Genomic DNA, 27,895 nt, shown 5'->3' with positions numbered 1-27,895 from the left:
GAAAAAAAAAATATTGCTCTATTAATGCTCTAAATCACCTGCAGAAACTGGAGTCTAATCAAATATGCAAATTATTGTGCTCAGTGCACAGTTACCCCCACTTGTTTTGCATATCCCCGCCTCCCTCATTGATGATTGACAGCGCTGGCGTGCCTGGAGTGAGCACAGTCTGCAGAGAAAACTCAAGCAACGAAACGCTGTCAATCATCAGTGAGTGGGGAGAGGACATGCAAAACTGTGCACTGAGCGCGATCATTTGCATAATTCCCAAACTTCAGTTTCTCCAGAACATAGACAGTAATTGGCCTTGTAGGAGATATGGTTAGTACCAAAACAAAAACATAGAACAATAACGAAGAGCGAACTCTATAGAGGCTATATTCCTTACAACGCTATGTGCTTAATTTACATGGTCAATTGAGACGACAGATAAGAACCAAAACAATATCAATAAGCATCTTACAATCAGGGATGAAAATTTACCTTCTCTCTTACTCGTATGGCAAAAAACATTGATTATATAGGTAAAGAAGTGACCTTATGTCACTGATAAGCTGTGAAGTCAATGACACCGAGATACAGAATGAATAAAATAATGAAATTTTATATACGGTATTTGTGCGATTGTGTGTATATAATATACATGTGTATGTTGTTTATTATACCTATACATATAGCCAAGAAGAGATAAACGTCATCACCCAGCTCATCGATAGTGGTACCTGGTCTCCAACACGGAAGCCCAGCATATCCTCACCATCAAAGGTTTTAGTGAATACCCGGTAAACACTTAGACGTGCTCCTCCTCCAGGGTAAACCCGGCCCGTGCCACAGCGGGTCCATGCCAACCAGCGTTACACAATGCCAATATTTAAAAATCCGACTAACTAGATCAGATCAATTATTTCTAACATTACTTGCAGTATTTTACACTGCCCAATGCCCAATTAAATGGTCATTAAAACGGAAAGCGGAGCTCCACAGAAGTTATAAAACTGCTCTATAACCTCTACGGGCATTTCAGATTCCGGAACATTTACTAATTAAAGAAAACTTGTGTTTGTTGACTGAAAAAAAAAGACTTTCCTCCTCTGAGCTACTTCTATGAAGTGACCAAATATTAATCAGGCATTTATAATTTAGTATATAAGTTTAGCAGTACTTGATCTTTGTTGGAACAAGTTAAGTCCAAAAATGTGGTAAAGTTTTATGACCTGGAATTTGTTTGGTGTGATTAACAAAGGCCCCGAGACGAGGAAGACCACTGGCTAGGGCTCGTGCACACGACCGATTTTCTTGGACGAGTGCTATCCAAGGTTTTCACGGATAACACTTGTACATAGAATATTCTATGGGGCTGTGTATGGCTGTTTTTTTTTCCTCGGACAGAATGATTTGGAAAAAAAAAATAGGATATATGTCCGATTTTGATCCGAGAGTCGAATCAGAATGGTCAACGCAAGTTAGAGGGAAGTAAAAGACATCGGACCACACTCAGATGACAACCGAGCTTGCTCCAATTTTCACACACTGATTGAATGCAGAAAGTGAAGAACTTTTTTTTTCCCCTTCTTCTCAACATCCAAGAAAAATTGATGCCACTGATCAAAGTCTGATCAGAATAGTCGGAGAGTTTGTCTCGGATGGGGGATAAATGGTTGTGTGACTATCTTACAACAATAGTGTTTGGTAATCAGCATTTTGCACCAGCAGGAAGGCAACGTCAGAAAGCAACATCCACAGAAATCTTTGGGGGGGCATGCTGTACCTCCATAAGTTTTTCAATATCATTTGAAGGCAGATTTCAGATAAAAAAACAAATAGAAAAAAAAATAAATTGCCACATTAAGGTGAATAATAAATTCCCGAAAGGATGAATTCACACATCCGTATTGGATGGAATATGGATCCAAAAACTTGAATTTATGGGAAAAAAAACAAAAAAACTACCGTAAATAAAAAAAAAAAATCACAAATCCAAATGTTAACGTTGTGAGACTCACGGTAGGTCCTAGTCCGAGATTTTGGCGCATCAGACTTCGGGATCTGTAAAAGATAGATGATAGTAGAAATGCTTCTGAAATGTTTCAATGCACCACAGATCTCCAGCTTGGTGATACATTTTAATAAAAACGTGATCTTCCAGGGACTTTTTTTTATTTAATGGCTTAACAACACAGTGAAAAAAAAAAGTGTGCTGGAGCACCCAGGGACAGTCTTACAATTCAGGTAAAATAATGAAATGAGACAATACGGCCATAAAGATACCTATGCCGGATTGTGAACTTCCGAGTCCCCGGGAAGTGGAGAACAGATGGTTGATACAACTCCTACCGTTCTACCTGGCACAGCACATATAGCACTTATATAACACTGGCAAAGCCTAATTGGAAGTACAGCACAGAGAGGTGACATAGTACGTTCAGAGGGGGTGTCAATAGCGCCACATTTCCCCAGGAAAGTGTAGTTTGTAGTGACTGTTCCTATGAGAATTGGCCTAAACCACCACGGTATTCACAATTACTCCCATTATTCCATACAATAAAGTCCATGCATTTTTCCCCATCTGTACCGATGCACAGAGTTAGAAACCTTATAATTCTGTACAAATGACACTACAGGGTTGCCCATATGCCACTTTTCTTGCACCGGCTCAGCAACAACGTGTCCCTGGATAATAATTTAAAATGCTGGCAACTCTGTCCTCTATGGAGGTGGATTAAGGACATGCAATGACTTGTGCTTCCTCGTAAACAAATTAAGCCTACAGAATTGACATTATAATCTCCCTACAGTAGCACACGACATGTCCTCCACCTGTGTGGCCTCCACTTGACTTTCAGTTTTATCGTTTCATTCTGGAGGAAGTGAGATTTAGACTTTAGGCTGGAACCATGTTGACGGACCTCATTAGTCAAGGCTTTGGTAAGCAATGTCACACAGAAGGAGTGCCTGATCCTGATACTCCCACCACAAGCAGAAAAAACGTCAACCCAAAATGTCCAGGTTGAGGCACCAAAACTGGCGAGTCTACTTTTTATGGCCACCTTTAAAAACGGAATCGGTCAACAGGATTTCACACCCCAAACCATTTACCGTATATGTGCATGCAGTTCTTTCAAAGACAAGTCCAGCAATATATTTACATGGCTCAGGTTACTGAGAAATTAGAGCTTGCATTGATGAGGCTGAAGAGCTATGGTAGATCTGAAGCCTCTGTCACTCCAGCTGAATTCCTTCCTCAGCGTCGCGTCCTCCTTCTTGACTGAAGACTCCTTTGCCTGAAATCACACAGCATGAAGACTATCACTCAAAGAGAAGGAGGCGATGCTGGGCGGAGAATAGAGCTAGAGTGACGGGGGCTTCAGATCTACAATAGCTCTTCAGCTTCTTTTGCATATAACATCTAAAGGCTGATTTCTCAGTAATGGAGGAGCAGACTGGCCATGTAAAAGTATTGCCTTGAAAAAGCTACAAGCACATATAAATGGTTTTGGGTGGGGGGAGTGAAACGCTAGTCTAACACGGACAATAGACAGGGATAACAGAAAAGCAACATACATACAAAAAAAACACACCAAAAGGTAGAGAGGTATATAAGGGAGGGGTAGGACTGTGCCAAGAAAAAGGAAATAGGACAGTGAGGAAAACATACACCCAAAAACAGCAGGCGATAATCTCCAGTAGCAACAATGGTCTCCAATTAAGCATAGTGTCTCCAAGGAGCTAGGAAGTAAAGCTTTCACTGGCAAGGAAGAGAAAGTCTGACCAGGTATCATAGGGAGAGGAAATGACCAGGTCAGCAACAGCTGTGAGATGGAGCTGTACGTTTCTAACCAGCATAGAAAGGGTTGTTAACCTCTTCAGCACTGAAGAAAAAATCCATTTAATATGAAACACAAACACATTGGCTAAATGGAAGATCTGCGATTCACAATACGTAGTGACTTTCTAACCCCAAATCTTCAGTACAGTAGCAAGGCTCAGATACACTGAAGTTTGCCAAACCCACCAATGATTATCTACTGTGTATGGACAGTGTAAAGCTTTAAAGGGGTAATTTACTTAACAAAAAAAAAAAAAAGATATTTCCCAATCTATAAGATTTTGGTTGACTGCTTGAGGTGCGACTTTGGAGAAAGCCAACGATTCCAAGACTGGGGCTCTGGAACCCTAAGAAATGCGCTCTGCAGCTCCCTCTTGAACAAAGCAGAGGTGCACAAGCTTGGCCTTGGCTTTCTCTGGTGTTCCTCAAGACAAAAAATTGAGCCGAGCATTGCACTCTTTCAACAGCAACCCCGTTAAGAAGGAATGGAGGAGAGCTGCACTCAATTTAGCATGTGGCTGCAAAGACCTGTTCTCAGGGTTCCACAGCCCTGACCTTGGGGGTCCTAGAGATTGGACCCTCAGCGATCATCAAATTCTTCATTTCTAGGCCCATTTAACCCCACTTTTCTATACAGAGGGCCACAACAAACAAAATATATCATACACATATACTGTATATATAATTTTTTTTGCTTTTACAATGGGTTCCTATGGCTGGAATCAGTGTATACCTTCTGGTCAAGCGTATACCTCCTATGCGTATACCCGAAACAGTAAACAGTGTACCCCTAACTAACCCAACTTTGTCTGAAGCAAATTCTGTGGAGAATAAAGACCACACCAGGATTTATCATCCACATCACGATCATTTCAGATTCCACAATGAAAAGCTAAGGATTAGCTCTTTTCAACTTCAATGCATCTCATCGGCTTGGAAATCTGAGTTTCAGCCACAGATTTCTTTGAAACGCCACATCAGAGTTGCAAGTCCTGACCCTTGTAAAAAAAAAAAAAAAAAAGAAAGTTAAGTCTTCCAGTTCCAAAAGTTGAAAATGGCTATAGGGGGTTAATATTAATTTCAATTATTACAAAACAGCAATTAGAAATATCCAGAGATACCTCTGGCTACTGGAATCTGGGCAATATAGACTAATGAGCATAATTACGAATAAGGATTCATTTATAACCGCTCGGAAAGCTCAAAGATCTAGGAACGAAAGTGCGAATTAATGAATTCACAGAATCTGCACTTTCACACCAAGTGCTCATTTGAAGTCAATATTAAAGTGGGAAATAATCAGCGGTTTGGACAAAACCACACAGAATATCACCAGGCTGCAGAAAACTGGTGTGAATACAGGAATATGTGGTCAGAGATGAAATTTCTAAGCAACAAATGGGAGTAATATTACCATTAAAGGGGTTGTCCAGGGATAATATAAAGATGTCCTATCTGCTTTTACCAAAATGGCTGCTGACGGAGGGTGGAGCATGTGATCAGACCTGCCCACCAGCCTCCTCCAATAGAAAAATACTATATTGGAAAGCTGCTTTTCAATTGGACAGGTTTGGTCACATGCTCCTCCATTAGTGGCCAGAAGAGTTGTCCAATGCGTTGGGAAAGGAAGAGAACCTGTAATACTGCCGTGTCCGTGTCACAAACACATTTGTTAATAAGAAAAGTGTCCATTCCCTTTAAAAAGGGAGTCAAATCCATTCCCCCCAAAGACAACTTTGCTACAATATGAAAATTCTCAGAGCACCCTTGGTGTGGCAAAATGCCTTGCTGCGGCGAAACGCCTTGGTGCATCGTTCTACCCAATTATTTAGCATACCAGTCTCTTCTTCAATGTTGATTGACAGCCATTTTTTCCCCAGTGTCAGCACGGTCTCAAATCTCCGTTATGTGCATACTCCTCTTCATTCCTGTGCATAGCTGCAGGTAACACCCTAAAACAGGAGCCAGTATGGGGGCGCCGAAATAAGGAAGTATCAAAGGAACAGGAAGAGGTGAATAGAATTTAACAAACCATGACATCTTCCAGTATATTTCTCCTTGGCAATATATTTTTAAGGCCTTGATAGAAATTGATATCTCACAGAAAGTTGGAACTTTCAGGATGCAGTTTCTTCTGGAGCTACTCTTAAGTCATGCAAGAATCCCCTTACCTAGTGCTCCAACACCAAAACACAGAGGGAGAACTATGTAATCAAACACTGTAATCAAACTATGTATCAGACTAAACTTAAAGGGGTTGTCCGGCCTTAGGGTACAAGTATGCAGTCACTCTGTGGCTCCTGCGTGCTGTGAGGCTTCTTCAGTGCCAGGAGCTGGCGAACACGTGACCACAATTATGCCATTTGCATACATGCATAGTTAAGTAAATAAGGCAGCACACTGCAGCGCTAAAACATGTAAACTTGAAAACACGAAATTTGAACTGCATTACTGCACTAGAAATATGAAAAATGAGAGCTTTTAGCGCATAAAAATGGCCAATTTTATGTGTACCTGGTAGCCCCTTTACGGCATCTCTCTTATACCAGGTCCTAAACTTGCCTTACCTCGCTGAGAATAAACGTCTCCATCTGAATGGGTGCATGTGAAACCTCTTCCTATTCTCAGCGAGGTAAGGCAAGTTTAGGACCTGGTATAAGAGAGATGCCGTTAAGGGGCTACCAGGTACACAAAATTGGCCATTTTTATGCGCTAAAATCTCTCATTTTTCATATTTCTAGTGCAGTAATGCAGTTCAAATTTCGTGTTTTCAAGTTTACATGTTTCAGCGCTGCAGTGTGCTGCCTTATTTACTTAACTATATACGAGTTGGCGACTCTAGGTTCAGCACCTGTTCACACTTAGTCTATGTTTGGATGTGCCGGTCAGGTTTTTGAAATATATTTGCATACATGCAGTCACATGCCGACTAGTTGGGTGTTATGATAAGGTAATTCAGTACCACAATGGACATAGAGGTCAGAGCACATACAGTGACCTGACAATAACCCAAAAACATAGAACGAGCTCTGAGACGTGGGAACTCTGCTGACCGCAATCCCTAATCCTCTCCAACCACACTAGAGGCAGCCGTGGATTGCGCCTAATGCTCCCTATGCAACTCGGCACAGCCTGAGAAACTAGCTAGCCTGAAGATAGAAAATAAGCCTACCTTGCCTCAGAGAAATACCCCAAAGGAAAAGGCAGCCCCCACATATAATGACTGTGAGTTAAGATGAAAAGACAAACGTAGAGATGAAATAGATTTAGCAAAGTGAGGCCCGACTTTCTGAACAGAGCGAGGATAGGAAAGGTAACTTTGCGGTCAACACAAAACCCTAAAAAAACCACGCAAAGGGGGCAAAAAGACCCTCCGTACCGAACTAACGGCACGGAGGTACACCCTCTGTGTCCCAGAGCTTCCAGCAAGCAGGAAAAAACAAATAGACAAGCTGGACAGAAAAAACAGCAAACAAAATAGCAAAGCAGAACTTAGCTATGCAGAGCAGCAGGCCACAGGAACGATCCAGGAGGAAACAGGTCCAATACTAGAACATTGACTGTAGGCCAGGATCAAAGCACTAGGTGGAGTTAAATAGAGCAGCACCTAACGACTTCACCACATCACCTGAGGAAGGAAACTCAGAAGCCGCAGTACCACTTTCCTCCACCAACGGAAGCTCACAGAGAGAATCAGCCGAAGTACCACTTGTGACCACAGGAGGGAGCTCTGCCACAGAATTCACAACAGTTGGGAACTGCCTCGCTCAAGACAAGTATTGAGCAAGGCCGGACAAGTCTAGTCGGAATGTGTCAGGAAGCCCTCTCCAGGCTTCACAGTGAGCAGTTTAGTCACTTACGTTCATTTTTTTTTTACTGAAACAAAGAAAAATCCTTTAATAAAATGCCACAGTTCCACAACTTTCCACTGGATAAAAATATTGGAAAAAAAATATAAGTCTAAGGCCCCAGTTCACATTAAAGTCAGCTGAATCAGTCAATATCAGTCTCACGTGAATGGAGGCTTCCTGACAGATGATGTTGGTGGGAAGGTAAGGGAATAAGGCTCAGGCAGTTTACATTTTAACACCTGACCATTTTGCTCTTCAGGTGTAAGCCAACGCCAGGGCATCTGGCAGCTGCTTTTTCCGCTCTCCCTTGAAAACACATGAGCGTTTAGCCGATCTGAACAGTCACGTGTACGGAGGAGCAGGTAGGTGATTAGTTTGTCAGCCATTGTACGTGTATGGGCAGCTTAACACATTGGGACATGAAGGAAGGGAGAGGAGTTAAGAATCCGTGCAATATTAATAGGAGGCAGGTGACTAAAATACGATTCTAAAATTATACAATTACAACGGTAACGTCCTCTGCCAAAGTACATCTAAAAGTTTTACTACCGGTATTTGTTGAGATGCATTTAATATGTGTTATTTGCATCACAAACTTTACTCAAACTATGTGGATGAGTCACACCGATGACAAATTTGCTTAGTGCATCCTAGCAATTAAACACCCCCATACAACACTGGGCTCCGGAATACATTTATTCTGTTATTTCATGAAAGCCTTGATCCCACTATGAAGCGTGGAGAAGCAGCAGCACAAAATTACTTCCAATGTCACTTTGACAGTTTTTCCGAGAAACACGGTTCATAGTATCTAGCGCATTACTTTGTAAAAATCAGGATTGAAAGAGAAAAATATCAAGAGAAGCCAGAGAAAAATCAAGAAAAATTTCCTGCAAAAGACAGGTTTGTCTAATGGAGGCACATTATAAGATCTGCCCATAAAGTGAGAGCAGAAGTTAATTGTTTGAAATATGGTGATGGCCTGAGTGTCCGCACAGGCTGCAACACAGGCGGGCCCTTAGAAGATGTGCAGGGAGTCTGAGTCATGGAAATTGTCCTGTCCCCCCGCTATTCCCCGGCCTGTCCCCTCTGTCGATCCCTTCACTGGCTTCCCATTACCCAGAGACTCTAGTACAAAAGCCTAACCATGACATACAAAGCCATCCACAACCTGTCTCCTCCATACATCTGTGACCTCGTCTCCCGGTACTTTCCTACCCGCAACCTCCGATCCTCACAAGATCTCCTTCTCTACTCCCCTCTTATCTCCTCTTCCCACAATCGCATACAAGATTTCTCTCGCGTATCACCCCTACTCTGGAACCCTCTACCACAACACATCAGACTCTCGCCTACCATCGAAACCTTCAAAAAGAACCTGAAGACCCACATCTTCCGGGCAAGCCTACAACCTGCAGCAACCACCGATAGACCAAACCGCTGCACGACCAGATCTATCATCACCTACTGTATTCTCACCCATCCCTTGTAGATTGTGAGCCTTCGCGGGCAGGGTCCTCTCTACTCCTATACCAGTTATGACTTGTATTGTTCAAGATTATTGTACCTGTGTTTATTATGTATACCCCTCCTCACATGTAAAGCGCCATGGAATAAATGGCGCTATAATAATAAATAATAATAATAATAAATTGAGGAGTCGGGGGTTTGGCTTACCGACTCCACAGTTGTGGCAGGGTTGTGGAGTCAGAGTCATGGACTTGGAGTCCGGAGCCCATTTTGTTGGAGTCAGAGTTGGTGTCATGGAAATTGAAGAGTCGGAGGATTGGCTTACCCACTCTACAGCCCTAAAAAATGGTGTAGTCATGGTTTAATGGGGTGTAGTAGTGATGAGCGAATGTGCTCAGATAAGGTGTTATCTGTACAAGACTTGTTGTCCTGTGCCTCCTGGTCCAACAACACCCCCTCTACGGATTAGCACTAGTGATGACCGAATGTGCTGGGATAAGGTGATATCGGCGCATGCTCGGGCGCTAACCAAGTGGCTTCGGCGTGCTCGAAAAATATGTCCCCAGTCCTGCATGTCTTGTGACTGTTCGACAGCCGCAACACATGCTGGTATTCTCTGTCAGCCACGGACACTCGAACATATTTTTTGAGCACACCGAAGTGCTAATTAGTGGTAGGGGTGTTGTTGGACCAGGAGGCACAGGACAACTAGTCCTGTAGAGCTGATAACACAGTGGTTTTATAAAAACTACACTAAGCAGGACAGTAAGTGACACTTTGCTGGAATCGGGGTCTCTGTCTGCTTTCAAATTAGGTAGCAATATCTGGTGACAGATTCCCTTTAAGTGCCGATTAATATGAAGCGATGGTTGATATATCTATGCCCTCTCCCTAGATATATCGCCCTTTAACGAGTTTTTGGTAATAACATATCAAAGTGCTCATCAGTTGTTTAAGATTTCCCATCTGTGCTTCAAGCACTGAACTACGCACCCCAATAATCCAATATAATTAGACCCGAAAATCTCAATATGTATAGACCATGCTCCTATGTGCCCATCCTGCCTGTAAGATAGCGCATGCTGGATACAATGAGATGCTCAGATCCTAGAGGTGCCGTGAGACCTTCAGGCGAGTGACTCATTTCCGCCTGACAAAGAACCCTCATTTATCAGCTCTGTACACGATGCTCCACACAATCCTTTCAAATATAACCCAACATAAGTCCAGTGCTCCGCAAACACGTTCACACACCAAAGAAATATGACTCCCAATACAACAAAATCAAAGCAACTCATCTCCAGTCCTAAGTAGATGGGCGAAACATCCAAATGTGCCTGCGAGTCAACGTTCCAAAATGTACCCAGAGATGAATCTGTCATCCGCGTAAAAGGGGAACTAAACAAGGGTTTCTACAACCCTTACGATTGTGTTCATAAGAAGAATGGACAATGCCCCTAGTTTTGCGGCTTAGGCCCCTTTCACACATCAGTTTTTTGCAGTCAGTCACAATCCGTTGGCTTGACAGATCCGTTGCAGATTGTGAAAAACTGATGTGACGGATTCGGCGAAAAAAAATGGATCAGTCGCATCAGTTTTCTCATCCGTTTTTCGATGGATCCGTTTTTTAAAAACGCCCAATGGGAGGCTCCCAAACGTTATCGGCTAATGAAAACCTATATACACAGTGTTCCTACAGCCCATCTTTGACAGGTTGTAGAGCAAGTGGCAAAAATGGAAGGTGTGATTGTGAATATTGTGAAGATCTTTGTGGATTTTAATTTTGAGGCGAATTGTTTGGAAGCAATCGTTCTCGAAAAGGAGCGAGAAAGACAGCGCATCATGCGTCTGCGTCGTTTTTGGATCCACCCAATCACTGCACTGAGAATGACATGTGGGTGTATTCTACGCTATATATGGAGTTGAGAGGAAACCCCAAGAAGTTTTTTTTAACTACCGTATGTTCGGATGAAAGCAGAAAACTTTGATATTTTGGTTGCACGTGTTGGAGACCTCATTCGTAGAAGTGACAAATATGCAGAATACTTCACCTCCAGGAAGAGTAGAAGGGCAGGATGAGATGGTTTGAGATCTTTGTCTTTTGATATAATGTATGTTGAAGTATCAAACTTATTGCAGTTTTCATATTTGTGATTACACCATGAATTTTTTGGATCCTAAATAAATCGGAGCATGCTCAGTTAAAAAAAATGGAATCCGTCACCGGATTCCATCATTTGACGGATCCGGAGCCATAGGCTTGCATTCGAGCAAACGACGGACGGCGATGGATCCGTCGCTGTCCGATTTTTCGACGTACACAAAGAACATTATTTTGTCCGTTGTCTCGGGCGCCGGACAAATAATTTTCGACGGATCCGGCGAACGACGGATGAAACGTGAGGCAATCCATCGCTAATAGAAGTCGATGAGATGAGTTTTTTTTCAAAATTCAACGGATTGCGACTGGTAGCAAAAAACTGATGTGTGAAAGGGGCCTTAGTGGGAAGCAAAAAAATGGTCTAATTTATTGCATCTTCTCTAACGTGGGGGGAACAAAACATTGCTTTTCTGACCTCCCATTCCAGACATAGGCATTAATATAGAGTTGGTTCCACTCTTCGCGGAAGGTATTCTACAAGATGTTGGAGGCGTCTGTTGGAATTTTTGCCTCTTCATCCAGAAGAGCATTTGTAAGGTCAGACACTGATGTTGGAGGAGAGGATCGGACTCACAATGTCCATTATATGGTTCAATCTCAAAGGCATTGGATGGGGTTGACGTCCCGGCTCCGTGCTTCAGGTCATGTTCTTCCACTAAACTCTCCCAACCATGTACTTATGGGCTTGTGCTCTGGCCACAGTTATGGGGAACAGAAAAGAGATTTCCCCCAAACTGATCCCACAAAGTTGGAACTTTTCTACTAGTGATGAGCGAACGTGCTGAAATAAGGTGTTATCTGAGCATGCTGGGGTCCCAACCGTGTGTCTTACGAGTGCTCGAATGCTATGTTCAAGTCCCCGCAGTTGCATGTCTCGCGTCTGTTCGATACATGTAGGGATTCCCTGTTTATTAGACAATCGCTGCATGTGTTGCGCCTGTCGAACAGCCACGGGGACTCGAACCTATTATTCGAGCACGCCGAAGACACTTGGGTAAGACTCGAGCATGCTCAGATAACACCTTATCCCAGCACAGTCGCTCATCACTATTTTCTACTTTATGTTGTAGATATATACTGGCAAATTTAAAAAATCATCTTAAAGAAACGGTCTTTGTTGCATCCAATCGCAGCGCAGTTTTTGGTTTTCAAGCTCAGAATAAGAAACGCAGATTTCAGGAATCTCCCCCATCGAGTAGATCTAATACCAGGTAAAATAATTACACGACACATTAAAGTACAAATGGGGGACGAATGTTTCTGTCTGAAGCATTCAGCAATTATCATGGACGTGACACAAACGGGAGTCACAATGTGCGACTTCTCGACCTGTGAATGGTTTCACCGTGCGTGGCACGAGAGAATTGATTAAAGTGACCCCGGGAGGAGGAGGCATTCAGCGCAGAGCCTAAATATGCGCCCTAGAAGCCAGCTGACCGACGGGGTTCAAGGATATTTGCATTATTTAACCGATTTGCATGCAAAAATAGTTTGTAGGCGCTGGATTTTATATTCATTTTTAAGCGGCTGGGACAAATTTATTTATATTTGCTAATTAAATATACGGATTTCGGGGCTAAAATATTTTCGACAAAATTTAAAATTTCATTTAAAATTTTTTGACAGTTTGTCTTTTATAACCTCTGTATTGCACTGTTCATTGCTGCAAAATGAGCGATCTGAGAATCTGTCCGTGAGCTCATTAATATTGAATGACGGGAGAGATTGTAACCCTTTTTTTGTGCTTTTCCAAGCTGCTTACAGCTGATTTATAGCCACATCAAAGTTGAACATGCAGAAAACAAAAGAGCCCAATAATTAAAAAAAAAAAAAAAAAAAAATGTAAAATTTAATAAAAACCTAATTGCAAAAAGTGATTATTAGCCCAAAATGGCTTACAAGAAAAAAAAGAAGTTAAAATGTACCTTTTATTACATTTAAAAGAGATATAAATACAAAAATTAGGAAAAAAAAAATCCCTAATATTAAAGGTACAGTATATACTTGAGTATAAGCAGAGTTCTTTAGAACATTTTTTTTGGCTGAAAAAAAACCCCCTTGGCTTATACTCGAGTGAGGGTCCAAAGAAGATGGTGGGGGAGCGGCAGTGGTGGAGCGGCTGTGGCTTAAACTGTGCCGCTGCTAAAGAGAAATGAATATTCACTGCGATGGCAGTGAATATTAATTTCTCTTTAATAGTGGGTACAGTAGTCGCAGCTGCTTCCTGCAGCTGCCTGCTTCCTGCAGCTGCCGGGCAGTCACATGTGCCCGCTACTTAAGAAAATGAATATTCACTGCCCTCCACGCCCACAGAACCCAACTTACAGTTACATTTGCATCTAAGACACTTGGGACTTGATTCACCATGCAGTTTTTGCTAAATATTTGCATTTCTTATACTTGCAACTTTTGGCCTTTTTTGCAAGTTGTGGCCACCTACGCCATTTTTTTTTCTTTTTAATTTTTACGGGTGAAGGTAAAGGGTCTGAGGAAGGGGGAGGGGGGGGGGGGGGAAGTTTATCCAAGAGGTTACGTGGCTGAGAACACCCAGCCAATACATCATTCATTAATTTCTTGCAGTGGCACACAGCTGCTGAAAAACGCACCAAAAATCACTAAGAGTTGCACTCCTCTTAACAAATGTCGTGCACTTACTTCAGTGCAGTCATTAAAGGGAATGTCCGGCCTCAGGCTACAAGTCTGCAGTTGCTCTAGGTGACTGCTGACTTGTGAATCCTCACATCACGCAATCCTTCTAGATGTGAGGAATCTCCAGTGCCGGGAGCATGGCCGCAAGTACACATTTGGTATACTTCCAGCCACATTCCAACTAGACTGTGTCCGGCCTCACTCAATACACTTGCAATGAGCAAGGCCGCGCATGTCTAGTTGGCATGTGACTGCATTTATGCAAATCATATACTTGAGGTTAATTCTCATTGCGCGTGTAATATAAGGATTCACAAGTCTGGAGCCTAAGGCCGAACAACCCTTTTAAAAATAGAGTACAACTCCAGTCTTGATGGATCAGTGCCGGAACTGTACATCATAAATACTACAATAAACTACAAGAGGAAATGTACTGAAGAATACATACAGTTTATATAAAAGTTTATTAGTTTAGAGAAATCTTTTAACGCAAACATCTCTATAAACCGAACCAATCTGTGCAATATCAGATGAGCAGTCGTCTACTGCAACGGTGACCAGTGACTAATACATTTCAATAAAAAAGATTTACCGTACATCTAAAATGTGAAGTTCCAATTTAAAACTCATCTCAACTGATTTTACCAGGTTCATTTATTTTCTTCCTGTCTACAAGCCTACAATAGCAGTAAAAAATAAACAAACAAAAAAAAAACTATTAATATAGACAACAGAGCTGGAACAAGATCTATGCTGGCCACTGATCTATGTACTCTGAGCTCTACCGCTCCCTGTACGATTAATGGCACTATAATGTGATCAGGGCCGGTATAAGACAAAGTGGGGCCCTGGGAAAAGTTTAAAGTGGGGACCCAAATGCTCACATATTGCACCATCACACAGAAACAGTTTAGTTGTATTTACATGCGCTGAGTTCAGGACGTTAAACGGGCGTGATTGACAAAATTGAAGTTCGAAGCTTGTTCCCGAGTTTCTTTACACCGGGTGAGGAAGTATGATAGGGACAGATAGTGCAGGTCCCATATAGTATAATGCACTCCCCATGTTCCTTGATAGAGTAGAATGCAGGTCCCATATAGTATAATGCACTCCCCATGGTCCTCGATAGAGTATAGTGTAGCCCCCTTCAGAGTATAGTGCAGCCCCCTTCAGAGTATAGTGCAGCCCCCTTCAGAGTATAGTGCAGCCCCCTTCAGAGTATACTGCAGCCCCCTTCAGAGTATACTGCAGCCCCCTTCAGAGTATACTGCAGCCCCCTTCAGAGTATACTGCAGCCCCCTTCAGAGTATACTGCAGCCCCCTTCAGAGTATACTGCAGCCCCCTTCAGTGTATACTGCAGTATATTCTAAAGGGGCAGCACTATATTCTGAAGGGGGTACATTATGCGGTGTGTGTGGGGCTGCAGCATACTCTATGAGGGGGGTTGCATTATACTGTGTGTGGGGGGTTGCATTATACTGTGTGTGGGGGGTGCAAAATACTGTGTGTGAGGGTTGCAAAATACTGTGTGGGGGGGTTGCAAAATACTGTGTGTGGGGGTTGCAAAATACTGTGTGTGGGGGTTGCAAAATACTGTGCGGGGGGGATTGCATTATACTGTGTGTGGGGGGATGCATTATACTGTGTGTGGGGGGATGCATTATACTGTGTGTGGGGGGATGCATTATACTGTGTGTGGGGGTTGCATTATACTGTGTGTGGGGGTTGCATTATACTGTGTGTGGGGGTTGCATTATACTGTGTATGTGTGGGGATTGCATTATACTGTGTATGTGTGGGGATTGCATTATACTGTGTATGTGTGGGGATTGCATTATACTGTGTATGTGTGGGGGTTGCATTATACTGTGTGTGGGGGTTGCAATATACTGTGTGTGGGGGCTGCATTATACTGTGTGTGGGGGGTTGCATTATACTGTGTGTGGGGGCTGAATTATACTGTGTGAGGGGGGTTGCATTATACTGTGTGTGGGGGTTGCATTATACTGTGTGTAGGGGTTGCATTATACTGTGTGTAGGGGTTGCATTATACTGTGTGTAGGGGTTGCATTATACTGTGTGTGGGGGTTGCATTATATTGTGTGTGGGGGTTGCATTATACTGTATGTGTGGGGGTTGCATTACACTGTGGGGGGTTGTATTATACTATGTGTGTGGGGGCTGCATGTATGTTGAATTATACTGTGTGTGACTGCATTATATTCTGTGGGGGGTTCCAGTATACTCTGATGGGGCTACATTATACTGTGTGTGGGCCTGCAGTATACTCTATGAAGGGAGCTGCATCATAGTGTGTGTGTGTGTGTGTGTGTGTGTGTGTGTGTGTGTGTGTGTGTGTGTGTGTGTGTGTGTGTGTGTGTGTGTGGGCTCAGTATAATGCAGCCCCCCCATACACACAGTATAATACAAAGGAAATGTGTCATCTTTAACTTTAGGCTTTTTAGCTTTTTAGAGATCATTTCATCTTCAACTTGATTAACTGTTCACAATAACAGTAATTTTGGCTAGGTGTGCCCAAACATTTCCATGTAACTGTATTATACATATATCAGTGCTCAGCATAAATGAGTACACCTCAACAGATTTGTCAGAAAACTTAGTTTCCTTTCAGAATCAACATTTTCTACTCCACATTTGTTTGCAAACAAGATATGCCATCTTGCACATCCCTAAAAAGTAGTTTGTCTCACAAATTAATTCAAGACAATGTTGCGAAAATTAGGACATCCCAATGAAAGTCTTAGATGCAAAGCTAAAGTTTAGACTACAAAATTCTAACTAAAAAAATATTCAACCACAGACAAGTCTAATGCATTAAAACAGTTGTCCAGCAGATGGGCAACTATAAAAAAAGGTGTTAATAAAAAAAACCTTCCCATTTCTTGTAGACTGAGCCCTCGTGAACAGGGTCTTCTCCCTTTCTGTACCAGTCGGTGACTTGTATTGTTCATGATTATTGTACTTGTTTTTTTCATGTATAGCCCTTTTCCCATGTAAAGCATCATGGAATAAAAGATGATATAATAAATAATGTTGCAAGCAATGGCACCACATGGAAGAGAAATGTCAGAAGACGTTCATTTTTTTTTTAATAAAAAAGGTGAAGGCTACAAGAAGATCAGCAAAGATTTATCAGTCAGAATACTGTAGAAAAAGTGATAAAAAAAAAACTAATACGCTATGTAATCCAGGGGCCTGATGTAAGACTTGAGAGCCTAATTCTAGTAATGTGTCACTTACTGGGCTTTGTTTTGTTGTTTCAATCTAATTAACATTTTATCAGCAGATTATCATTACAGGGCAGCATGGTGGCTCAGTGGTTAGCACTGCAGAGCTGGAGTCCTGGGTTCAAACCCCACCAAAGACAACATCTGCAATGAGTTTGTATGTTCTCTCCGTGTTTGCGTGGGTTTCCTCCGGGTTCTCCGGTTTCCTCCCACATTCCAAAGACATACTGATAGGAAATTTAGATTGTGAGCCCCATTGGGGACAGCGATGATGATGTGTGCAAACTGTAAAGCGCTACGGAATATGTTAGAACTATATAAAAATAATGATTATTATTATTGGACTAGTAGTCTTGAGCAGTGTAGTCCTCCTGCTCTGTATAACCCCGCCTAAACCATGGATTACCAGATTTCTATGTACCATGTACACAGAAAACTGTCAGTCAGTGGTGTGGGCAGGGTTATACAGGGCTCAGCATCATGAGCTCTGCAGCACAGAAACCTGACAGCATGCAGACCAGTAAGTTATACATCATTGGAATCATGGTCTCTGCTCTTACATCACAATGCTCTCAGATTACATAGCAAAAATCTAGTGACAGATTCCCTTTAAAAATTCCGATAGACACATGAAATGGGGGTTAATTTTTGATTTAAAAAAAATAAATGTTAAAATGATGAATTGAGCCCACAGTGTATATAGGCCAATCATATAGTGTGCTGAGCATAGGACTAAAGTAATTAAGATTCAATGAGTAGTAGTGGCGCTATAGCAAACAATTCATGAAGCATGCATAAATTAAATGAACTAGAGAACAATTCACTGGGCAAAAAGCCCACCATCAACTCCCAAATCTAACAGAAAATGGATGAGCTAGGCTTTTTTTTTTTTTTTTTTTTAAATGGCCGTGTGAAACCTAGGTCCCCGCTTTCTCCAGTAACAGTCATGGCATAAGCTTTGTCTATGGGACGGTCATATAATGGAGAGCAGAATTACACATACAAGAGTTGTATATATGCGTCTCTAACAACAACGTGTATGATCCTTGTTCCCCCAGTCTACGGTCAGTTCCACAAATCCAAGATTCATTGTCTGGCTACAGACCGTGATATCTGAACCAGTCGTGGGTTTTTCGACCCAAACTCAACAGCCTCATACCCATGGTCAGGCTGGAAATTCCGGGCCGATACTTGGATGTGAATGTCAGACGTTTGAAACCATCCCAAGTTTCATGTTAACAGGATTATTCCCCCAAAAAACAGGCTATATTTGGGGTCCCCAAGCCATTCCGAAATTGGGCCCTGCAGTACAGTCCTGAATATAGAAGGATGTTTGCATGCGCAGCCTCAGCGCCACAAATTGTGATATGGAACTGCAGAGAACATGCGCACCTCCACTCAGCAAGAGGCCGCAAGGCGCTCCTCTCCAGAACCCTCAGATCTGGGGGGGCTATGAAACTATAAAATGTGAGGGGAATCTCTGAAACCTTGAGATTTGGCGCCGAGTCGCTGAGACGGAGCAGGTGGCGCAGTGGCGCTGAGGCGGAGAGGGTGGCGCCGAGTCGCTGAGACGGAGCGGGTGGCGCCGAGTCGCTGAGATGGAGCGGGTAGCGCAGTGGCGCTGAGACGGAGCGGGTGGCGCAGAGACGGAGGGGGTGGCGCAGAGACGGAGGGGGTGGCACAGAGACGGAGGGGGTGGCGCCGTGGCGCTGATATGGAAGGGGTGGTGCCGTGGCGCTGAGACAGAGGGGGTGGTGCCGTGGCGCTGAGACGGAGGGGTGGTGCTGTGGCGCTGAGACATAGGGGTTGGCGCCATGGCACTGAGACGAAGGGGGGTGGCGCCGAGACGGAGGGGGTGGTGCCGTGGCGCTGAAACGGAGGGGGTGGCGCCGTGGCGCTGAAATGGAGGGGCTGGGTCAATCTCTGAGATGGAGGGGGGGCTGAATCTCTAAGATGTAGGGGGGACAATATCTAAGATGGAGGGGGGCTGAATCTCTGAGATGGAGGGGGGCTGAATCTCTAAGATGTAGGGGGGACAATATCTAAGATGGAGGGGGGGCGAATCTCTGAGATGGAGGGGGGCTGAATCTCTAAGATGTAGGGGGGACAATATCTAAGATGGAGGGGGGGCTGAATCTCAGATGGGGGGCTGAATCTCTGAGATGGATGGGGGGCTGAATCTCAGATGGGGGGCTGAATCTCTGAGATGGATGGGGGTAGCTCTGAAACCCTAAGCCCCCATCTGAAGGTTACGGGGGTCTCAGTGGTTGGACCTCTAGTGATCAGCAAGTTATTCACTATCCTATGGGTATATTTAGTTTTTTAGGAGGTGGGGGAAGGAGAACTAACCCTTTTTAGTGCAGTCTACGAGTGATGCAGCAGATTATATAACGAGGCCTATATATAGTACCGTTCCCCGATGCTGTACAGACGTTGCTTGCTTGATATGTTGCTGATTAGATGGAGACTTTCACAGCTTGTTTCCTCAATGACAATCTAGGACAACTGGATATATTGGTCTAACGTGTACAGAAATACTTCACAATAACAGGCACATCTTTCAGGAAGGTTTTGCGACTATAAATTTAATGAGTGGTCGCATCAAAAAAATCAAAGCTCATATGAAAATCCTTTACAACCTCTCATGCGGCTGATCACAAACAGCCATTATCTGCTCGAGATCCCACTTAGTGGTATTGAATGGCGACATATATATTCAGTCACAGGACTTCTATGGAGGCATCGCAGCGCTGTCGGTCTAGGCCGGAACTGTGGGATGTTGGATAACTAATGATTTGCAGCAGATCCCGGCAAGTCACGCTGCAGCTAGAGGCATATCGTAAACTCAGCAGTTCGGCATTTGGGTTTCTTTTTTTTTTTTACTTCCACTGAACACAAGACGTGGACATCACTATTATTAGAGTTGATCGCATGACAAGAACTCACTGAAATAATTTTAGAAGAAAAAAAAAAAATAATAATGCTGCCATCAGTTTTTTTTTCTCTTATATGTGAAAAATAATTGACTTCAATGTCTTGGATCAGATTTTTCAGCAGTGTTCGGTCCACGTGTGCGAATAGAGAATGGATGAAAATGGACAATTTCCTAAACATTCTGTGCTAGAGAACCCAACAGACAGCTCAGTAATGTGCTGCATGCAGCATAAGTCCAATAAAATTATAATATATATATATATATATATATATATATATATATATATATATATATATATATATATATATACATATACACACACACGCACACACTGTATATATTTATTTTTTCATAATCTGGGCGGAAGAAGAAAATGTAGTTCTTGAGTGGGTAGGGGCTTAGGGCCGACCTTACAAACCTTTTCAACGGCACTATTAATATTGATTTCCAATCCATAGTGTTGCTGGGATTCACAATATCGGCTGATCTGCTGATCGGGTCGGCTCCAGTACTCCAGCCACAGCGCCATACACCGTGTGGTGGTCAGGAATGGTACTGCATGCTCTCTCCCATTCATCCAAATACCATTCAACAGCACATGACAAATTAGGGATCTAGACCAGATCCACTGCACCACTACTTCTTTAATATGCAAATTCCCAGGGTTGCCAGGATTAGGAAAATCTTCTTAAAATAAATAATGAAATCTGCATGTGTGAATATAGCCAAAAAAAAAATCACTTTGCACAGCAATAAATGAAATCTGGGGAGAAAAATTGGAGCACGTCCACTGTGGATCTACCTAGAATCCGCTGTAGATTTTGCATGCGGTGAGTGAATCCAGTTAGTTAAAACCAACATTGTACTATCGTTTGTTGCAAAAGGTTTGTACAGGAGGAGGAATCAATTTACAAATCCAGACTCCAGCCTTAAAGGGGTTGCTCCTTTTAAGTAAATGACCATCCTCCGGCTGCAGGTTATAGTAAAGGAACTAAGAACACTATACTTACCTTCCCCAGGTCCACCAGTGAGTCTCCGCCGCTGCTCCCAGTGTCTAGCATTGATTGTGGCACTGGCACAGCAGTCAATCAGTGCGCTCAGCGTCCGTCAGTCGTTGAGCTCAGTGTCAACTTGACGCCAGTGCCGCAATAAATGCCAAACACCAGGATAATAGGCGGAGACTCGCCTTTGGACCCGGGGAAGGCGTGTACAATGCGCTTTATTTCTTTATAATAACTTGCAGCCCTGTTTAACCCTTTTAAATACCCAAACTCCAATAATATCACTGTGTGTCGGGACTATCTAAGGAGATGGACAAACCGCCCACGTTCCCTCCTTGAAGAGAGAAGTATAATGTTGTGTGATATAATGTGAATTGTGATGTGAGTTAAAGAGGTTAGTAATGTTGATAATGTGTGTTGTTTGACAGTAGGGATAGCGAGAGTTTGTGTTTGGGACTAGCCCAGAGTGGGAAGGGATAAGTTGAGGGGAAGTGCCGCTACACTTCTCTGCCTCTCAAATCTCGCAAGGATGGAAGGGCGGGCCAGACTGGTGAAAGAAGGAGGTAATACGTAACAAGGGCCGGCTTGATTCACTTTCACCTTCCCATATAAGACGACACCCGGCAAATAAGATGACCCCCAACTTATATGGTGAGTATATCCCAAAATCTATATTTTAAATGGAATAGTTCACCAGCCCAATGGATTGGGATTATATAAGTGGTCAAAAAACAATTGTAACATTTTCACACAAGGATGGAATTCGTGCACTATCCATGATTTTCATGGGCCCATAGACTTGTATGGGCAATTTCTGATCCAGAAGCCAAAAACACACATCTCTCTGTTTGGTTGTTTTTTTTGGGGGGTTTTTTTCTTTTTCTTTTTTTACAGACACCGTTTGTGTTTTGTTTTTTATAGTTTTTTATTATTAAGTCACTTTTCTTTTTTGTCTTTTGGCACTCTGATATTTTTGCGTCAAGTTCTTCAAAATGGCGCACGCGGGTCATAAATTTTGTTCATAGTCAAGATCGGTCCCATATGTTTATCTGACTCGTTTTGTGACTTTTTCTAGCACAAAAATATCTGGCATACTTAAAATTACTGACTTTCTAGAAAGTCGCAACTGATGAATCACGCAAGAGCATCTTGAAAGCCTGAAATTCAGGCCACTATGGTGAACATAAGGAAGAAAAGACAAAACACATAAAATAAACGTAAGAGGTGCAAATGAAAAACTGGCAAAAATGCAATGATAAATCGAGCCCACATTCTACAGAGAACATTTGAACAACCTCATAGACTATAATGGGCAGAGTACACGTACATGAATAAATACAAGTCTGCATGAGGCCAAACCCTATAATATCTAATAGAGAGAGAATTAAACATGACAAAGAGGATAAGGCAGCTACACAGCCCGGAGATTGTCAAGATTTCTAGGAAAGAGGCCAAGCATGTCATCATAGGACCCCAGGTAGGTGTAAGGCTATGTTCACACATTGTGTTTTTGCTGTGTTTTTTTAATGCACATTTTAAGCTGCAGTTTACAGTACCAACAAACACTATGAGATTTCAGAAATCTTGCTCACACATCGGGTTTTCTTTTCCTGACCGATTTGGGAAAACTGCAGCACGTCACTTTTTTCAGCGTTTTTTTATGAATAAAAAGCAATGAATAAGTGCAAAAATGCAGCAAAAAAAGCAGGAATCAGGTTTTGCTGCGTTTATGGGGCAAAAACTTTAAGGAAGTTGCATTGTGAATTTTTTTTTTTTTTTTTTTTTTGGGGGGGCATTAAACTTTAACAGCCCGCGCAACAAACAAGAAAGATGCAGCAAAAACGCAATTTGTGAACATAGCCTAATGGCATTAGAACCCAACATATAAGGAAGCGATTAAAAAAAAAACCCCACAAACTAAAAGAATCTTCAGTTTTGTTTATAGTCGCTTTATATTCGGAAATACTCAACTACCGCATATAATAACGGAGATCTGAAGAACGCCAGCAGCGTATACAGCAAGAGATACTTTCCTGAGAAATCTGGAATGTGTCATTAAAGGGAACCGGTCACCTGAATTTGGCGGGACCGGTTTTCGGTCATATGGGCGGAGTTTTCAGGTGTTTGATTCACCCTTTCCTTACCCGCTGGCTGCATGCTGGCAGCAATATTGGATTGAAGTTTATTCTCTGTCCTCCGTACTACACGCCTGCGCAAGGCAAGATTGCCTTGCGCAGGCGTGTACTACGGAGCTTGCCTTGCGCAGGCGTGTACTACGGAGCTTGCCTTGCGCAGGCGTGTACTACAGAGCTTGCCTTGCGCAGGCGTGTACTACGGAAGACAGAGAATGAACTTCAATCCAATATTGCAGCCAGCGGGTAAGGAAAGGGTGAATCAAACACCTGAAAACTCCGCCCATATGACTGAAAACCAATCCCGCCAAATTCAGGTGACAGGTTCCCTTTAAGCTGAAAACACCACTTTTTCTCCATCAGACCAGAAATGAACCAATCTACATTGGCGCTCATTGACAGCCATTCTCTGGAAACCTCCGCATGATGAAACATTTGTGCATCCTATGACTTACAAGCCTCTCACTAGATACGCGGCTCAATAGCTATAGACTGTTCCTGCGAAATTATCTTTCATGGAAGCAGAGTTCTTACATCTATAAGTTCGGTTCATGCATGAGCCATGACTGGGCCATCAAAAATCAGCGTAAACCTGACGTCATGGTCCCTGAAGGCTGTGAGAACAGAACCTTAGGATAGAAACAGAATTTCAATCTAGATACAATATTTACAGGAAGAAGTTACATCTTCACAATATGTATCATTCATACCCTGGAAAATCTCATACTGTCCAAACCATAGCTCAACCCAAACAATGTTCCCTCAAGTGATTTTTTTTTTAACCCCTGCATCATCAGAAAGGATGATTTCGATAGTTTCCACCATTGCAGTCCTAATTGGAGACACCCTTGACTCGCGCCTATGGTTTAGTGAGTACATGACGTATGTGAATGCTCACAGGGACTAGTAGCGCGGATAATCGTTACATAACCATGAAGACCTTTGGGCGACACGTCATCCGCGTGATTATATAAAGAGATACGTTCATTTCCAGGGAGAAATTAGATTTATCATATATGACTAAGGCACAATATTATCCAACAGCAGCATAAAGCTGAAATACAACACAGCAATTTTCCGGGCAAGACTGGTGCAAACACACTTGTGCAGAATTAGCAAGCAGATAACCTATAGGTGAAATGTCCTGCACTATGTGTGAGATCTCCAAATGTGAAGGCATCTCACAAATTCTGGACACACAATATATACGGATAACTCAAAAGGTCTCCAGAGATTCGTAATCACAATCTATTTGACAAGTGAAATCTTACCTGCAGTTCACACCATGCAACCTCCACCCATGTTTCCGTGTCTAGCCCCTTGTAAACAGTCTTGAAGGAGCCTCTTCCAATTTCGATATCAAACTTTAAAAACCTGCCATCGGGGGAGGTAGAAACGGCTTTAATGTCCGAATCCTCTTCGTCGTCCTCTTCCTCTTCTTTCTTGGACTTTGGTACCTCTTTAGAAGTTTCAGGTTCATCTTTTTTCTCTTGTTCAACCTGGTCTGGTAGACCATCTACTTGGCTTTCCCTAGAGGTCTTCGACTTGGGTTCGGGGGCTTCTTTGGTCAAAGCCTGGTCACTAGCCCCGTGTGCTCTCTTGGCAATGGCTCTCCTGGCTCTAGAAATAGGAATGACCTTGTTATGGTGTTGAGAGTCACCCAAGTCCAAAACTGGAGGTTCTTCCTGATCGGACTCTACCACAGTTCTTCTTAAGAACCTCCGCTTGACCGTTTTAGAGTCTTTAGCAGCTGGCACAAGCTGGGCTCCTCTCCCCGAGTTGAGCATTGCAGTGTCCATGATATCCACACCAGTGTTCATCCCATGAATATTTATAGGTTTCCCCGCACAGTCATTGGGTTCTGCAGGACACCCTTTCGGCAGATCTGGATCTTTTTTGCAATGAACCCCGCTTTCCACTAGATCTCTGGTTGTAAGATGAGAGCCCTGTGTCCCAGATCTGGTGGAATCATGGTACATATCAGTTTAAGAAGAAAAAAAAATAAGAAACTCAACAGATTTCCCTGCAGGAGGCTGTGACGCAGACAGATGCGGTTGCAGCAGCCCTTCCTGAAGCTCCCATGGAAAGGTTAGAAAAGTCTGCCCCCCCAGATCACTGCAGATCCTCTTGTCAGCACCGCCAGTCCGGATCTTGTCAGGAAAAAGCACAGGAGCCTGCAGGAATGAGACAAATCATTAGATGCACACACACAGCATGGACCCACTCCACTCCCCATCTGTCCAGCACCACCTCCCATCCACAGGGGTCATGGAAGACACGTGGGAAAAGTGGGCTACAGCCCCCGACATCCTAAGAATGAGACTATGATGCAAGATGTGACTAGCATGGGTCATAAGGGCGTCTGCATCTTACAAAGGGTCAGATCAAGGAACGATGTGGATGTGATAAGAATAAAGACTCATCCTGGAATTCACATCCTGGAAACCGGTGGGACAGGGATGCCCATCATTAGGGGGAGAAGTTGGCAACAAGGCCCTGGCACCATCAGTCAAACAAAGAGTAGGTGGGTACAGGATCACACAAGATGATACAACTACCAGGCCTAGTAGTCAGCACACCCTCGAAAACAAAAAAATCATAGACCTTGCTGTCAGGTCTGCCATGTAAACCCTACAGCGTGGGTGCCAGGCCTGCCACCCTCTCCACTGCCAGGCTACAGATGTAACCAGTCATGATAGTCTATGGTCTGAATGTGCTGCCAGGGGGTCCTGCATATGTGTGGGGGGCCATCCATGCCACAGGATTAACCCCTGCACTGCTGGCTGACACCCGAAAGATGTACAAAAGAGGCTGGGTATCAAGAAGGAGCACATGAATGCAAAGGGTGGGGACAGGCAAACAATACTCACATGGATCCCAGGGGGACTTCTTCACCAAAACCTAGGCATTCACATTACAAAGGCAGAACTTTACACAATGACCTCCCCACCCCAGCCCTGGCTCATGCGGACCCCACCCCACCATGCCCTGCTGTGTCTGCATACCCACCCTGGTCACAGGAGGGAAGGTGCCCAGCGCCCCCAGGGCATGGCTGATGTGTGCAGGCTCAGTCCGCGCCCCGCACGGCCCCCCGGGCTCTCCCTCCTCTGCCCTGTAATGACACCTCCATAGAGCAAGCCGGACAAGGGGATGCCTAGGTGGGCAATGCGGGGAGGAGGAGGAGAGGAGGAGGAGGAGAGGCGGGGGAGAGAGGAGGGATTCACCGGCCACGGACCAAGAAGGAGCCGGCATCTCCGAGCTCAGCACCTCCCTGATGGATGATGACAGAAGCCGGCTCTGGAGCAGCACACTGAGCCGGCCGGGGACCTCACTGAGCCGGCATCTGTGCCCACACCACAACCCTGACCCTGCCTCCATCAGAGAGCAGCACACTGCACCGCTGGCCCGGGACCTCACTGAGCCGGCATCTGTGCCCACATCACAACCCTGCCTCCATCAGAGACCAGCACACTGAGCCGGCATCTGTGCCCACATCACAACCCTGAGTCTCTGACCCTGCCTCCATCAGAGAGCAGCACACTGAGCCGGCATCTGTGCCCACACCACAACCCTGACCCTGCCTCCATCAGAGAGCAGCACACTGAGCCGGCATCTGTGCCCACACCACAACCCTGACCCTGCCTCCATCAGAGAGCAGCACACTGAGCCGGCATCTGTGCCCACATCACAACCCTGACCCTGCCTCAATCAGAAAGCAGCACACTGAGCCGGCATCTGTGCCCACAAAACAATCCTGACCCTGCCTCCATCAGAAAGCAGCACACTGCACCTGCCGGAGACCTCACTGAGCCGGCATCTGCGGCCACATCACAACCCTGACCCTGCCTCCATCAGAGAGCAGCACACTGCACTGCCGGCCCGGGACCTCACTGAGCCGGCATCTGTGCCCACATCACAACCCTGACCCTGCCTCCATCAGAAAGCAGCACACTGCACCGACCAGGGTCCTCACTGAGTCGGCATCTGTGCCCACATCACAACCCTGACCCTGACTCCAGCAGAAAGCAGCACACTGCACTGCCAGCCAAGGACCTCACTGAGCCGGCATCTGCGGGCACATCACAACCTTGACCCTGCCTCCATCAGAAAGCAGCACACTGCACCGGCCTGGGACCTCACTGAGCCGCCATCTGTGCCCACATCACAACCCTGACCCTGCCTCCATCAGAAATCAGTACACTGCACCACCGGCACGGGACCCCACTGAGCCGGCATCTGTGGCCACATCACAACCCTGCCTCCATCAGAAAGCAGCACACTGCACAGCTGGCCCGGGACCTCACTGAGCCGGCATCTGTGCCCACATCACAACCCTGCCTCCATCAGAGACCAGCACACTGAGCCGGCATCTGTGCCCACATCACAACCCTGAGTCTCTGACCCTGCCTCCATCAGAGAGCAGCACACTGAGCCGGCATCTGTGCCCACATCACAACCCTGACCCTGCCTCCATCAGAAAGCAGCACACTGAGCCGGCCGGGGACCTCACTGAGCCGGCATCTGTGCCCACACCACAACCCTGACCCTGCCTCCATCAGAGAGCAGCACACTGAGCCCTCATCTGTGCCCACACCACAACCCTGACCCTGCCTCCATCAGA

At 44.3% G+C, this 27,895-nt stretch overlaps 2 protein-coding genes across 4 annotated transcripts in view; one reads left to right on the top strand and one right to left on the bottom strand.

The window, feature by feature from the left end:
• Positions 1-24,248, top strand: part of LOC138647427 (uncharacterized) — a 65,019-nt gene extending 40,771 nt beyond the window's left edge. The window contains exon 6 of the mRNA XM_069736416.1: positions 24,175-24,248. Coding sequence (XP_069592517.1) covers positions 24,175-24,248 — 74 coding nt within the window. The remainder of the gene's footprint in view (positions 1-24,174) is intronic.
• Positions 1-26,443, bottom strand: part of WNK2 (WNK lysine deficient protein kinase 2) — a 171,206-nt gene extending 144,763 nt beyond the window's left edge. For all 3 annotated transcript variants that reach the window (XM_069736745.1, XM_069736747.1, XM_069736748.1), the window contains exons 1-2: positions 26,284-26,443; positions 24,546-25,448 (exon numbers count right to left, since the gene is read on the bottom strand). In XM_069736745.1, the coding sequence (XP_069592846.1) occupies positions 24,546-25,253 (708 nt within the window). In that variant the 5' untranslated portion in view covers positions 25,254-25,448; positions 26,284-26,443. The remainder of the gene's footprint in view (positions 1-24,545; positions 25,449-26,283) is intronic.
• Positions 26,444-27,895: the final 1,452 nt, after the last annotated feature.

The sequence above is a fragment of the Ranitomeya imitator genome, chromosome 8 (genome assembly GCF_032444005.1).
Source record: "Ranitomeya imitator isolate aRanImi1 chromosome 8, aRanImi1.pri, whole genome shotgun sequence".
In the NCBI taxonomy this organism is placed as follows: Eukaryota; Metazoa; Chordata; class Amphibia; order Anura; family Dendrobatidae; genus Ranitomeya; species Ranitomeya imitator.
Note: the sequence above shows the minus strand (reverse complement) of the source record. Positions and strands in the feature narration are given on the sequence as shown.